A 16,098-nucleotide genomic window follows, 5' to 3' on the forward strand; every position below is an offset into this window, starting at 1 on the left:
AAGGCTTTTGTTGCTCATTTTGAGATCTATTGGATGTATTTGTCTGTACTTCAATCATTTCTTCTCTACGATGAAATATGAACGTGGTAACCTTGGCAGCAAAAAAAAAAAGGAAGACATTTAAAAATGAATGATTGGGTGAATCATAAATGCCTGAAGGTGGACCATTTTGGATTTGAGAGCGCGAGTGTGAGTCAGTGTGTTCAAACAGAGGCCAGGTGGGGAAACTATGTGTTTGCAGGTGAAACGTGATGAATAACAGTACAAAAAAAATAATTTAAATGAGGCGTGTTGGCTGTGACTTGGGGTAGTTTTACACTGTAAAAACTGGACTTTTACTATTACGTATTTTCAAGTAACTGTTCCAGCACTTCAGTAAAAAAAACAAAGAGATTTGTCAGCGCTTATTACCACATTTACTGTAACCCAACACTACAAAGTGTCTTCTGGTCATGGGCTCTTTTATGTACACCACACTGTTGCTGATTGTCAAGTCACTTTAAAAATGCTTGGATGCAGCATCACTTTCACTCTCAGTGGTAACAAAAAAAAAAAAACCCCACCACAGCACGTTATCGTCGCAGTAATACTATTTTCGGCTCCTGGGCTCTCGGTTGAACATGCACACGTTGCGATGCCGAGCTCACGCAGAGCAGAGTTTGACTCAAATGGTTCCCCCTTTGAAGTCTTTCCCGAGACGCTGACATGGAGACCGTGAGATAGTTGCTGTAGTTGTTATTAGACAGCAGCTTTTAAAGGGGCATTCCAAAGAAAACGGGCCGCCGCGAACTGCAGCTAGTTTTCCCTCGTCAGTTTCCCCAACAGCAGGCAGGACTTGGCGGCGTGACGGCGAGCTGAAAACGTCACTTGCAAGTGTGACAGATGAAGCCACAGTAATATGATTTGGACGTTTGACAAAGAATATTAAATATATCGATGGCTTTCTGCCTTCATTGATATTAATGCTTGTTTTATTAATGACTACTCTTTACTGCAAATATTTAATATCAGAGCTTGAATTGGACAGTCCCTTTTGGTCGATGAGAATCAATTCACTTTTAACCTCACAGGTCATTAATATTAACGCTCGCCCTGCGGCACATTCAGAACTGACGGAAGCCCTTTGGCAAAGCAGCAAAATGCTCATTTTGTGTGTGTGGGGCGTGTTGCCACGAGTAAAAGGGGAACATAAAGGAAAGCTTTAACAGTTCATCTTTTCGCAAAGCGCGCCGGGTGGGAGGGTAAACGTTTACTTGAAACAATATCTCCCACCTCGGGTTATGAATGACGCACGTCGGAGCCACCGAGCGGAAATATTTCCCTGACAATATCACTGCTGCCCCGTGAGAGGATGAGACGTGCAATCAAAGCATTAAGAGTGAAACGGTTGAGTCCTCGGAGTGAAACGAATACAGTGTTTAGTGTGAACAGACTCGCCTCTCATTAAAAATGCAGGTATTTTCTGACACACTTTTTTTTTTTTCTTCTCCTTTCTGCATTGATGATTCACCGGAGAAGCGTGCGAACTGTGAGTCATCTTACCAGTGTCTGGACAGAGAAGAAAAGACTCTTCGCACCTTGAGATTCTTTCAACAGAAAGCAGTCGTGGTGCTTGTCGGCTCGGCTGGTGGAGAACTTTGCCAGAAGATGCAGCCCCTTTGCGGCGCTGCATTGTTCTCAACAGGCCCTTTGTTTTTGCCGTTTTGTGCAAGTCTGACTTACGATATTCAGTTTTCAAAAAATTTATTTTATATTAATAGAGAGTTATGCATCCTGAAATATGTGTAAATATCTCGGTTAGTCTATTTTCGCGAGTTCTCCCCGCGACGCTTACATGAGCTTTGATCACATCTTCACTATTTAATATACTGTTATCTGAGTGGGTAATATTACTGTTGATTATTTAATATTACTGTTTATGCAGTTTTGATATTGTTAAAGTATAATACTGCTTCACAAACATTTACTCTGAAGGCTTCATGAAACGAGGCATTTGAGTTTAGATTTCTGGTGAACACTGAAGTAAAGGCATAATTTTTGTAAACTCTCTGGCACAGATGGAAATCCAGCTGAACGACAAGACTATTGACACAAGATCAAGTCTGAAACTGGCTTTAACAAGTTTAATCTTGCTCAGGGTTACAACTTGTGTGTTTTCTTCGGGTTGAAAATACATAAAATTTTCCCCAAAATTGCAAACAAATCCGTGAGAATGACATGAACAGATATGCGAGTGGTATTTAAAGTCCTTTTTCGGACGACCAAAATAATGGATCTCCCAAAGATCAAAAAGCAACGTGGACGGGGAATGTCTGCAAATGGACAACGAAACGACAGGAGAAGAACTTGAGGTCTGTAATGAAGGAGATAAAGAACAAGACAATTGCAGGAGGGGAGGCGGAAAGAGAGGTCAGAGGTAAGGAGGGGGAGTGAGACCGAGGGCGAGGAGCGATGGCAGTCCGGACGGTGAGAAGGAAGGATGACGAAGGGCGTGGCGGGACGGGGCGAGGGGAAGGGCCGGGGCAGCGAGACGGGTCGACTGCCTCAGTCACATTCCTGTCATCCAGATTTATAGCAGCTCGGGGTCCTGAAACAGGCCCGGAGCCGCGGCCAAATTACAGTCATCTGCAGCATTCCTCCGCTGCAAACACAGGTTAGCAGCCGGGCCGCGCTAAGTGCTAGGTGCTGCCTGTTGACAAATGACTTCCTTTGAAGGGCACAAAGGGAGAGACTGTCGGGAGGGAGACGGGATATTTACCGTGTGAGGGCGCAGAGTCGAGCTGTCTGTGTTTCTTTTGTTGGAAAACATCTTTCGGCTGTAAGTAGAGATGAGGAATGTTTGTTTGTGTGCACGTCTGCTCCCGCCGGCGTGTACGCGTGTTTAGAGTGTGGGCACCTCACCGCAGTCTCGGACCGGTGGAGCGTAAACCTGGGGGAAACCGACTGGCATCATCGGCTGCCAGTTGGAGGGACACACACACACACACACACACACACACACACACACACACACACACACACACACACACACACACACACACACACACACACACACACACACACACACACTGCATTGTGTGACGTATTCAGACCTTTGTCAGCAAATGATACCAGGTTCCCAGGCTTCAGGCTACACCTCCCACCCCCACCCTATCCCACTCACCCCCACCCTCCACCTAATGAAGACAGAAAGAGAGGTTGACACATCCATGAGATTGTTCGATTTGACTTTAGAAAAAAAATCTTATTTAATAAAATGGTGAAACCAAAAAAAAAAAGAGTATTTCAGGAATTTGGGGTATGATTACCGTAAATCTATCTAATGTCGATGTTTGTCTGACTGTCCTCCAGGAGTTCACAGGCACCAGTCCCAGGACCTCTCAGGTTATTACTCCCTCCCTCCAGGCGGCGTCGGCCAGATCAGTCCCTCCATGAGCTGGTGAGTTCCACATGCACTCACACACGGGGATTACTAATTTTGTGTATTATTTTGTGTCATTTTAGGCTAAAGTACCAAGAAAATGAAAGACTTTGCCCTCGATTTCTTTTTTACTTTGTTTCTCGTGCTTTGAAAGGTGGTAAACTTGTGGAATCACACCGAATGAGGGAGTAACTTTGGAACATGCTCGCCATTTTCTATGTTGAAAAAGACCAGGCATGTATTCACTTAGCGGGAATACATTTATTAACTTATTTTTGCTCTTTAATACCAGCTTGAAAAAAATAAGCATGGGCTGTTAAAGCTTAAACTGGACACTTGAGTATGTAACCTGGACTTTTCAAACCACCAAGACTCTTTAGAATTGATTTTAAACTTTACTTTGGCTCTGGACTCCCCCCCCCCCCATGGATTATCCAGCTTTCTTTCAACTGTCTGTACAGATTCTTTAAACCAGACTTGTAAAACAAGACATCACATTCTGCAGGACTTTTTAAAATCAACCTAGACTCCTTGTAGTACACTGGGACTCTAAACTAAACTAAATCCTGACTCCCTAAAAAAAAAAGAAAATCAACTTGATGACTGTTAAACCTGGGTAATGTGTACAATTTGAGTTTTGGCTTCTCTCCTGGCTCTGAACTCTGATCTTTTTCTATAGAACTCTCTCCCACTGTTGGTCTCTCACCAATGAACCCTTCACTCACAAACCTTTCAGACTGATTAACGAAGCTGTAATTCTCCCCCGAAACGTGTCAAGACCGTCACTCCTGACATCATCATCGTTTTAAAGCTGTGACATACACCGACCTGGGTCGGCCGTCCATACATCACCGGCTCACCTGCTGTCAGTGCCGCTAACCCAAGGCCCCGTTGTCATGGAAACCACGTTCTTTGATCGCTGTTTGTTTCGGGCTCGTGTCTTCAGGCCGCGGCCTTCGGTCAAGACCAAAGCCAACGTGGACAACTGGAAAACGTTGGATCCAATGCTAAACAAAATTCTATTTTATTATTATTTTGTTGGCACATGTTGAATTTATGCACCTGATTGTGTATCATTTTGGAAAAAGGGACTATTTTCACACCAGTTCTGCAGTATTCTTCATTTACTTACTACGATTGGCCGATTATATGTTTGTGTATTAATTGGCACGCATCCTCCCCACGTCGTTCTGGTGACGGAGCTGCTTTCGGCTCCAGTGTCTTCCTGCTTTTCGGGGCAGGAGTGTGGCAGAGCGAGGACAGGAGACCTAAAACAGTCACATCTGTTCCACATTCGCTCGCTCCCTTCCAGCCCCCCCCGCCCCCCCGTTTGGTTGATTGTGAGCTCTCAATGTCACGCTGGCTGATTGTAAACTTATAATGTCAGACTTCCATTGATTTATGGATCAACACAAATCCATTTATTACAACCTACAATATCTGTGCCTGGACAAATCCCCTCCAGGAATAGTTAAAGGCTTACATCAAATGTCATGGAGATTTGGGATGAAAGCTTTCCAAAGTTTCTGTGTGCATTCGCTTATATGTGTGTTTATGTCTGTTTTTCATGTTTCTGTAGGACGAGCTCTCTGCTCTCCAGACATTTGTCAAGTCTCTGATTTACAGGCGTTTTTTTTTTTTTTTTTTTAATCTTTTTCGGGCAAGAAGGCCTCACTATGGATTTTCACAAGTATTATTAACGGCTAATCTCCTTTAACCCAGATTATCTGCTTGTTTTGGCCCCTTGTTGTGCGCTTCTTACACTGGGTGGGGGGGAGGAGGAGGAGGAGGAGGGGGGGGGGGGGGGGGGGGGGGGGCGAGCCGTTAAATGTCAGACCGTTGTTCTCTGTTGTTTGGATTTGCAGCCCGGTCTGGTGTCCTTTTCCCTCACTTGACCACCTCTGGACGCCCCCTCGGCCCGCTGGGTGGACTGTTAATTGTTTCAAGCCAGGATGTGTTTTGTTGTGTAATATACAACGCCGTGGCGTGAACAGGAAACGGTATTAAAATCAGTTAGAAATATTCAAACCCATCGCTTGTATGCAACTGGATTCTCTATTGACCAAAGAAGACACATTTAAATAGCATTTTGTTTTTTTTTTGCGTGTATATTTTCAATTTATGTACTGCATCAACATATTTTGACACACCTAATGGAAGACACAATTCCTCAGCCAGTAAGTTACTATTTGAAACTCCGCACTATGGAATCAGACTATGGTAAAATATTGGAAAAAAAATAGAAAAATACTATCCATAAGTTGATCCATCAAGTTTGAACTGTATCTCACTATTGATGCAACTCGAGCTGCTTCGCGGGTGACTGACAGAACGATCACGCCATAAGGGAGGGAGAGAAAGTGACAAATAAACAAAGTAAGAATGATCAGTCAAGCTCAGTGAAATGAAATGAAACTGAATTACAGTACTTTTGAAATGATGGTGTAATGTGAATACCCTCGTCTCACAGTGAAGATCTGGGAATCGATGAAATATACTTGCTTGAAAGTAATTATATTTGAAGATTTTTCTTTTCTTTTTTGGGGGGGGTTGTAGTTCTGAGCAGCCAGATTTCACTCTTTAACTAAATGCCAAAAGGGCAATAATCGGGGAACTTGTGCAGTCTTCAACTCAACATTTCCAGCTTCCTCTGTTGAGTACGAGCGACGACACAGTGCCACCGGCCACAGCGGAGCACATTGTTACGCTTCTCGTTTCATTCTCGACATACCTCTGTCCAGCCATGCATGTCACATGGTCGGTGTTTCTCTAACGCCGCCGCTCTGGAGCCGCGGCGGCTTCTTGAATAGTCCTCAACTCATTTTTAAAACTGAGTTTTGGCTTTGGAACCAATACAAGTCACACTACTTGATGGATTGTTTTTGAATCGTGCCCCGCCTTTACCTGTGCAGCACTTGTGACCTGTGTCGCCGTGTGACCTCGAGGTAAATCCGGGTTGCGAGGCAGCCGAGTCCTGTAATCGCCCAGGACTGCCGCCGGGCCGGGCTCCAGTGTGCGCAGCGCGGCTTCCTGGAGGGCGAAAGAAAGAGCCGGAGATGAGAAGAAGGGGAGGAGATGAGAGATGGAAGCGCATGTGATGATAATGATAATCGTAAAGGTGCTTTAAATGGTACATGCAGATTGAAGTGTGCGCATACGATAAAACACAAGGATGAATCAGTTGGGGGAGAAGGGAGGTGTGGGGGGGGGGGGGTGTACTGGCTCTCAGGAGGTAGATGTGTGGTTTTCTACATATCAAAGGCTCTTCCTTACATCCCATCCCCACCCTCGACCTCCCACGGTGTGTGTGTGTGCGTGTGTGTGCTCCCAGTAAGCCCAGTATTGACTCACACAGCTGTCAACAGTGCTGATCCAGACTTTCCACAGGAGGATCGCTGTGCGTCACGAGAGGCATTAAACCCTGTTAATTAAACTTTTGTGTAAGAATACTAAAACGGGGCGCGAGGATGGGAAGTTCAGCTCAGCGGTTATTTATTCAGCTCGTACATTCAAATGCGGCATTGTAAAATATACATATCTTCAGAGGTGTTTGATGAATAAGTTGTGTCGGGAGGCTGAAAGAGGAGTACATGATGAGATCGTAGCAGTTCAAGGTTTGTTTCCAAAGCGAGGATGAGTTTTAACTCGATGTTTCCATGAAGGTTTTTAAAGGTTGTTTTTTTATTGGTGGGGGGGGGGGGGGGGACACACAAGCCAACTTGTACCTGTAACGCTAAAGGGCAGCAACGTCTGCCGTCTCTCCCCTCTGCTGTACCGTGGCAGGCAGGGCCAGCCAGTCTACCCTGCCCTGTCCCCCTGTGGATTCAGGCAGTCCTACTCCCCCAATCTCTCCAGCGCCTCGTCCTACTCCAGGTACCCCCCGAGCCCAGGGCTGAGCCCAGACAAAAGAAAAAGAAAAGCAACGCCATGCATCACCAGCTCCTGTTTACAGTACATTTACCAATGCCTGAGCAGGAGTTTTCCATTCAGCGTGGCAAACTCGCGCTCGGCCCCTCCGTCACATTTTTTTTTTTATTGGACAGCTGCTGTGAAAAGGACCAATTGGAGGCAAGTGTGCTGTAAACAGGACCAGTTCAGCGTTTTTTTGCCAAAAAAAAAAAAAAACTCAGTCAGAGCAGACCGAGCCACGCCGAGCTAATCTCTGCTGCAGAACACCAAGGCTTCGACACACACAGAAAAACTTCTAAATATCTTGCTTTTTGACGTCGTCTCTCCTGTCTTTTGTGCACCTGTTTCATAAAACTCCATTTAAAAGCTGTGAAAGTCCTTTTTAAAAAAATTCTATGTAGCACAGAAAGGTGGCACTTTAGATGCTGACTGTGAACTTGTGTCACGACTTCCAAGTTTGTTTGTTTTTTTTAAAACCTCTTCTTGCACCACATACACGCTTCTTTCTTTGCAGCTCTGCAAACACAACACGTACAGTTTTTACCTGTATGAGCAGGAAAGGTGGGCTTTCGTTGCAGTTAAATGACAAGTCAAAAATTAACAACACACTATAACGTACAGTTACGGATGATGAATCATATGATTATGCAGATTATTAATCATATTTTCAGATCCATAAATATTGCCTTAAAGTGTTTTGGGGTTGTTGTTTTTTGTTACCAATACATTTGGGTTAAAAATGCCAGATTGTGTCATGTAAGACAAAATCCTTCTCAATGAACTGAGACTAAATCCCACCTAAAAGCTGCTTCTCACTCATAAAGGTAAAAGCAAACATCAAAATCAGCTTCTTTTTTTTTTGTTTCCCCCCCAGCCAGGTGTTCAAGCTGCCACGAGCTCGCAGCAAACGTTGCTTATCGCTGCTTTCCTTCATCCAGTTGTGACAGTCTTAACTCTTCAAGTTGGAGAAGTTCATTTGTCGTTCTTTTATCTGAGAAACTTGGGGGGAAAAGTTGAGAAAAATCACAGAACGTTTGAGAATGTTCGAGTGCAGTTACTGGGGGTTTGAGGCATCCATCCTCCCTCTCATCTCTTGTAGTGATGTTGGGACGCCCTCTAGTGGTGACGTCACAGCCGCTAAGACATTACTGCAAGTAGATAAACCTCACTGGTTTCCACGTTCACCACCTATAAGTCTCATTTTATTTGAGTTTGAGACTTGCATTGGGACTTTAACTTCAAACTATAGTTGAGACATAAATAATAAATACATTTATTCAACTGCAGCAGACACTGGTTAAGCAATACACTTTTTTTTTTTTAATGCTTTCAGGCTCCTTGCTTTTCGCTGGCGCTTTGTTGCTCACCGTCCTCTCCACCCAGAACTGTGTTTCCGTCACTTCTGCTCCCCCCCCTCACTGTTTTCCTCTTATGTTTGGTCTCTCCGTCTTCTTCCTCCGCCAGGTTCCATCACTCCCTGATGCTCGGACCATCGGGCATGCATCCGACAGGGATCCCCCACCCAGCCATAGTGCCCCCTACAGGCAAACAGGACCATGATCATTATGACAGGGGCATGTATGTGTAAGTACTGCCGGGGCTGTGTCTTAACAGAGACGTTATCGTTGGCGGAACACCAATTTTTGTCGACAAAATTAAAGAAGGAAAAGAGACCCCCCCAAAAAAACAACCTTGTGTCCTTCTGTGTGCAGGAAGCCACAGGTGGAGGCCAAGAGGGAGAAGGAGCCAAAGAAACCAGTCATCAAGAAACCCCTGAACGCCTTCATGCTTTACATGAAGGAGATGAGGGCGAAGGTCATCGCGGAGTGCACGTTAAAGGAGAGCGCAGCTATCAATCAGATCCTGGGACGAAGGGTAAGACACACACACACGAAACGAAGTGCAGACTAATCCTGTTTCCAGGTCAGTCTGTAATTTCACACATGAGAAACATGAGAAGATTGTGGTATCGTGAACTCTGCTGCCCTCACAGGCCACCCCCCCCCCTCCCCCCCACGAGATTATAAAACAGGAGTTATAGAGCCCAGCTCCAAAATTAACCTCCGTGTCTATTTCTGTCTTTTCCCTTTGAAGTCACATGATTTTAAAATTAAAAAAAAAAAACTGCAGGAAACGGTTTGCTTTTGTGGCTATCGTGTGAAACATAATACAAAGTCATTTGAAACCTTAAATCCCGGAAAGCAAGCGCGTAGCAGCGTCTCACTGGCAGTTTTCATTTTGATCCTGCACACCATCTGACTCTGTGACCTCCGACCCCCCCTGCCCCCCCCCCCCCCCCCGCTGTGTTGTTTGTCCAGTGGCACGCGCTGACCCGGGAGGAGCAGGCCAAGTACTACGAGCTGGCCAGAAAGGAAAGACAACTGCACATGCAGCTCTACCCCACCTGGTCCGCAAGGGACAACTACGTAAGCTCTCTCTTGTTCACTATTCACTTAATTGTAACCCTCCCCTCCCCCCCCCTTATTGTGCTGATACGAGAGGATGAAAAAAAAAAAAGAAAGAAAAGAAATAACTGTTTTTTTAGGAGCCGATTGCAAAAGGCCCGGCTCACTTTGTTATGGAAAGTTGTGAACAGGTCTAACATGTCTGTGTTTGCTCTGGTCACAAAGGAGCATGCAGGACGACTCTCTTGTTGATGTAGTGGAAATTTAATTACATGTTTTTTTTTTTTTTTATGACAATTGTTGATTCTGGACTTTATACCTTCTCTGTTACACGATCACTGTCAACTTGTTCATTTAACATCTGAATATGAGCTCTTAAATGTCAGAGGACGTTGCCGTCATGTTCTGTTTACGCTGATTCACCATGAAGCCAGTAAACAAGGTTTTTCATGTAGTCCTCCACAGCTTTAAAAAAAACAAAACACTCCAAATAAGCTCAAATGGAAAGCAGGCATCTGTCAAGATAAGTCAAAGCACACAACAAGCTGACCACACTGCTAGAGCGTTAGGTACTTATTTGAAATCTTCTATTGTGTGTGTAGGAAAAGAAAACACGTATAAAAAGTGACTGCATTATTCAATATATATCAGATATATTAACTATCATAGCCTGCCCTCTGATGGCTGAATAAAAGCACAATAAACTAGCAAAACTATACGAGTTAGGCTTGGATGTTGTGTTCTTCTTTTCTTTTTTTTTCTTTTTATATCACAAGACGATTATTCATCATTCACTGTGTCAAATAGCAGCATGATCATTGTCTCTCAGACCTGCCAGGCAAAAGTCACAAAACATTACAACACACAAACGTGTGTGTTGCATGCGTTTGTCGTCCAATGTTTTGGGGATGTGCTGGATCTGGGCTGCTGTGTGCCTCTGACTTCTCAGTTTGCTGTTGAACTCTTGCAGGAGGCGGGCCTTAGCGGGGTCGCAGGGGAAAAGAGTAAAGCTGATTGGGTAGGGACTCGTCTTATGGTGGATTTATACCTCTGTGGTGGAAACGATGAATATGTGAAGAGCTGCATGAAAGAAAAAAAAAAAAAAAAAAAGAGGGTTGTGGGTATTCTTTTGCAAAGTCTGCATGCCCCCTTTTTTTTTTCAAAAACTTCCAATGACTCACACACACACACACACACACCGGCTTGGCAACAAAACATGGCACGGGCAGGTCTGATCAGGCACTGCGAGGTACATTTAGCCGAATCTCCTTACTTGTTGCAGAGCGCAACTGTTTTTGATGGCGGGACTGTTAACCTGTACGACACACAGAGGTATAAATCAGCCCATTTTGCTTAACTAACAGAGAGCAGGGCTGCATGGCTGGCCTCGCTGCCTCGGCTTAAAAATAAAATTGGGCGTACCTTTTAAAACACAGCATCTTCACTTTAGGCGAGAGAAGTGACGTCGATTATACCGGGAGAAAAAAAACCCATCCACTTCTGACACTGAACTCGAACGTCGGCGTGAGGTCTGCGAAGCAAAGACAAACGAGCCCTCGTCACATTCCGGCCACAACAGAGGCTGCTGTTCGGTCACATTAAGAGTTGTGGCTCGTTTATGCTTTTTTTTCCCCCTCTGCTGCACTTTCTTGCTTCTCTGTGTGTGACGGAGCTGAATGCTGTCGGCCGGCAGGCATAGCGCACATTATGATGATATCTTGTGGTTTATAACACATTCAAACCATCTGAGCTCGCTGTATAACATGTACAGGGGTTGTTGAGGTCGGGGGTTGCAATAATGTAGAGTAGTAGCTGTTATTGCATGCAACTTTAAGCATTTTTTTTAAGTATTCAGGAAGTCTTAAAACACTTTCAAGTTGTTTTTTTTTGGTTATAATAAACAGATGTCATGATTCTACACACTGGACACAAATATAATCCATTCATTAGAGGCTTTTTACCACCTATGATACTATGATTTAACCTTTACTGGGGTTGGGAAGAAAATAGTGTCGTTAATCTTAAAGGATTACACTCTTAACTCACACAATATACTTCAGACTTACCATGTTGGTCTAATTCTCAACGCGATACATTTTTCCTCTTTGCAGACCATAACGTTCCCACGTAGACAGGAATATTACACACGCGCAACAAACACAACTTTGGCTTCTCACTCCGATTATAATCTGAGAGCAAGACATTTGGCGTTCAACCAAGTGAAAAAAGGGGTCTGCGATTCCCTACCCGGCATGTTCCTCTTATTCACACGACGCTCGCGAAGGAAAATGTTGCATTCGGTCGGTTTTCCCGTCCCACCGCTCGTCTGCACCGTGTTTTTTGTAATACGACCGCAGGACAGTGCGACGTAAACATTCCGGCTCCTTTAAGCTGTGTTTCTTCATCGGCCAACTCGGTATTTAGTTTTTGTAAAGAAGCAAAAACAAAAGAAGTCTCCACACGTGATCCAGATCAGTGTAGTCAATGTGTTGTTAAATTCAGTAGTGAAGAGCACAAATGCTCTGTTATTCATTAGTTGTTCTTGTTGCGCAAAAGTATTTACACTGAAACGGATATAAATGAATTTATTGTTGCATGCATATTAAAAAAAAACTGGTGCTATTAGTGAAACAGTAAGAGAAGTTTCACTTCTCGCCCACACCTGTGGAGGGTCTCTCCTCCGGCTCAGTGGAAAAAGAAGAAGAAGAAAAGAAAAAAAAAACTCCCACAGACCAGAAAACGCTTCAGAAAGGCGCAGGAGTTGCAAAGTGGAGTTTGTTGTAACCACACAGTCGGCGCTGACAGCGAGCCGAGGAGGGCAGACACCGGAGCGTAGGCGCTCCGTTTCTATACCCACATCCTTCATTTCAACCCAAATATATGAGGCTTTCACTTCACCGTCATCTTGCATGAACAACAACGTTTATATCAGCAGTCACACTTCTTCAGTTGGGGGTTGGTGGGGGTGGGGGGGTGGTGGGTGGGGGTGTTTGGACCACAGATGAAGCAAAATCCTTTCAGAGCTCCGGTTGGAGCGTCTCAGATCTCCTTTCCTTCTGTTTCTCTCTGTGGAGGATTCCTCGTGGTTTTGCATGAACAGAGAAAACGGCTTCAGTAATGCAACGCATTTTCTCGTCTCCTCTCTCTTTGCCGCTTTTCCACAGCACTAAGCGTGATTGCCTGACCTGGTTGTTTTAAGATTCAAAACGGATTCTCGCGGTTGTGTTTTGAGTTCAAAACAATGTCCGTTTCTTGAAAAGCGCCTGCTCACTAGTTAACGGAAACACGAGAAATGGACCGCGCCAATCTGTCACCCCCAAAATCGCCCCGAAATTCTATCGGCAACCTTCCCGGTTACTTTGTGTGCATCGTTTTTCAAAGCGCCGGTGCCGAGTTTCCTCCCGTGGAGGCTTGAGAACGGCCCGGCTCATTTCCTCCTGGGTTTTGTTTGTTTTCTCCCGCAGGGAAAGAAGAAGAGGAGAAAAAGGGAGAAGCAGCAGGACTCCAACACAGGTGAGAAACATGAATGGCTTCCCTTGTTCTCGCCTCCCAGACGCGAGTGCCGGCAAACACTAAAAAGTGGCCGTCGTCGTGGTCGACCCTCCACCGCATTTCAAAAGAGTTCAGTTTGCGTCAGCGCCCCCCCACCCCCCCGTAACCCAGCATGCCGGTGTCTTCTGAGGCAGGATGCGTCTCTAACGTCAAACCGCCTGCCCACTCTTTGTTTTCCCGCGTGCCCCCCCCCCCCGAATTCTCAAAACATTTCAATCCCAGCGTGCTGATCTGAACGGCAGCAATGAGAAAGAGGATGGCAGACGGCTGGTTGTAGGATTAAATCGTAAACTTATATATACATTTGCGCAAATTTAATCTCTTATTGTCTTGACTTTTGGCCATAAATGCCTTCAGTGACCTCCGCCTGCCTAATAATTTCACAATAAAAGAGAGATCGTCACTGACCCTCCATTTCTTGAACTGCTGCAGAATAAATGTAGCTTTTCTCAGCAAACTATATGATCTGAAAAAGACTAGTGGTTCTCAAACTTTTCATAGTCACTACCTGAGAAATATATCAAGCTTTCTAAGTACTGAACTGATATAAGACCAGGGGTTCTTTTAATTCTGCTTGAATGGCGATCAAGGTTTAAGTCGAAAATCTTCAATGTAATTTAAAAAAAAGAAGTTATTATTGGCTTTATTGCATCAAAATTTGTAGCTTTTTCCACATTATTGGCCATTATTACATTACAGGTCAGGTTTAGCATCTTAGATAACAGAGCCAGCAGCTGTTTCCTCAAATAAATTGGTGTTTCCCATTGGGGGGGGGGATGAAATGACAAGAAAGGCATTCATATATCATGCTGCACGTCACTCTCGTAATGCCACTTTGTACCACAAGATGGTGCAGTGAGCCACAGTCGGGTTTTAGTCACGTTGTTAAATAGCGGAGGAAACCGCCGTCGCGTCTGAAGCGCCACCAACGAAAACAAGAGCTGCTCAAACTGTGGAATTCAGAATAGAAGTTAGTCGCTCACTACTGCCACCCAGAGTATGAAGAGTGTATGATGGGGAAAATCTTCACCCCCCCCCCAAAAAAAAAGATGAGAAATGAGGGGAAACTGCGATAATATGAAGCAGGAAGCTGGATTTAACTTCACCATCAAAAACAGAGCACGGCTGCCTCCACCCCTCCTCCACCCCCCCTTTTCTCTGTGTCTCTGCATCTTTACTGACTTGTTTGTCCGACTCGTCGTGTCCGTGTCGAGCGCTTTATTCCGCCGGCCGCTGACGTTTGCGTTGTGCTGCAGCCGTCTTACTAACAGTTGTTGGCTCTCTCTGACCGGACAGCGCCTGATTGGTGCTTCCTCCCGCCCTGACAAGCTCTTGTTTCTCTCTTTCTTCTTGTCTTCCTTTTCTGTGGCCTCACCCTCTAACCCCCTCCCCCCCTCTTCCCCTCACTTTTTTTTTTGTTTGTTTGTTCTTTTTTTGTTTTCTGCTGCTCTTCGTCTCTCCGTGCATGCTGCGTGTGTGCATTGTGCTCAGACCCGGGCTCTCCTAAGAAATGCCGGGCTCGCTTCGGCCTCAACCAACAAACGGACTGGTGCGGTCCCTGCAGGTGTGTACCCGGACCGCCACCCCCCACCCTCCCTACCCCCCCACCCCCGAGCTGCCTTTTGATTTGACTTACACTCTCTCACCTCCGGCTTTTTGAGTTTGTGAAGCTACGTCCACCACCTGCCTCCAAAAAAAAACAAGCTCCGCCTCCAAACCTCTGCATGCCGCCTGTCCTGTCACTAACAACACCGCTCTGCAAACTGGAGCCTCGAAAAATAATCAATAACTCGAAGCGATGCATTCTAGTGTTTACTCATGGTAGGAATCATCCGCCTTGTTGATTTAAAACCGACTTGAATAGATTCTGATTATCACCAATAACGACAGCAACACCCCTGCCACTTAACCTCCTCCTTCACCTCCTCACCATGATTCCTTCTGGTCAATCATCATCATCATCATCATCATCATCATCCAATCATTCAAATATGCAAACTCAGCACATATAGAGCCTGCAGGTTCACACTGGGAACTTCTAACCTGTTGTGCACAATAATCATGTCCGGTCATAATTGATTCCCTCTCTGCCAGTTCTTCTCCTCATCTCCAGCGTATAGACTCCCATCTTGCACTTAAAGGGGAATACCACGCGAAAACCGGCGTCGCGAATTGGAAGCGGCGCCGCGCAAAGTTTTGTTCCTGCCAAACCTTCTGAATTCAAATACACAACTTTTAAACAGCACGGCATACTGAAGCATCAGATTCAAATCCATCCACGCGGTGGCCTGCGTTCCAATACGAGAACTTTTAGTTCTGCTTTTAAAGTCTCATCTTCTCTTATAAACGTTGGATGTGAAGCACTTTGTGCACGTAAATAAATATTTTTCTTTGAAACTGGTGAACACCGTTGCGTTTAAAGCTTTAAATATTCTGCTTTGATGGAAAACAGGAGGGATGATTTACATACTTTAATTTCGTCGCACAATTCGTTAGACTTTATATGATGATATAATTACTTTCAGCTCATTTTTTTTTGCAGCAGCAGCGACTAGCAAGTGTTCTTTTAGAGCTTTTCTCAAAACTACGACGGTATTCTTTTTTTCCCTCCCCTATATAAAGCAATACAATGCTTCTCGTATGATATAGTTGATGAGGATTGGGGGAAGTGTGCACCTCACACCACTCCGTTTTAGTCACAGCAGGACTTCCAGTAGATGACAGTCTTGCTGTGGGAGTCGGGGAATCTGCAGGGGAAAAAAAACCCAACTTGCACCGCAGCAGCAGCAGCAGCACTGTAGCAACCCTGTT

The 16,098-nt window shown here is 45.0% G+C and overlaps 1 protein-coding gene across 6 annotated transcripts in view; it reads left to right on the forward strand.

Annotated features, from left to right (window-relative positions):
- Positions 1–16,098, forward strand: part of tcf7 (transcription factor 7) — a 64,438-nt gene that overhangs the window by 45,796 nt on the left and 2,544 nt on the right. For 2 of the 6 annotated variants that reach the window (XM_080508225.1, XM_080508227.1), the window contains exons 5-11: positions 3,352–3,439; positions 7,205–7,294; positions 8,795–8,914; positions 9,043–9,205; positions 9,649–9,756; positions 10,706–10,753; positions 13,200–13,248. In XM_080508225.1, coding sequence (XP_080364351.1) covers positions 3,352–3,439; positions 7,205–7,294; positions 8,795–8,914; positions 9,043–9,205; positions 9,649–9,756; positions 10,706–10,753; positions 13,200–13,248 — 666 coding nt within the window. Of the gene's footprint in view, positions 1–3,351; positions 3,440–7,204; positions 7,295–8,794; positions 8,915–9,042; positions 9,206–9,648; positions 9,757–10,705; positions 10,754–13,199; positions 13,249–14,778; positions 14,852–16,098 lie in introns of all 6 variants that reach the window. The other 4 variants (XM_080508226.1, XM_080508229.1, XM_080508230.1 and 1 more) reach the window with 3 other exon arrangements.

The sequence above is a fragment of the Blennius ocellaris genome (genome assembly GCF_963422515.1).
Source record: "Blennius ocellaris genome assembly, chromosome: 14".
Taxonomy (NCBI): domain Eukaryota; kingdom Metazoa; phylum Chordata; class Actinopteri; order Blenniiformes; family Blenniidae; genus Blennius; species Blennius ocellaris.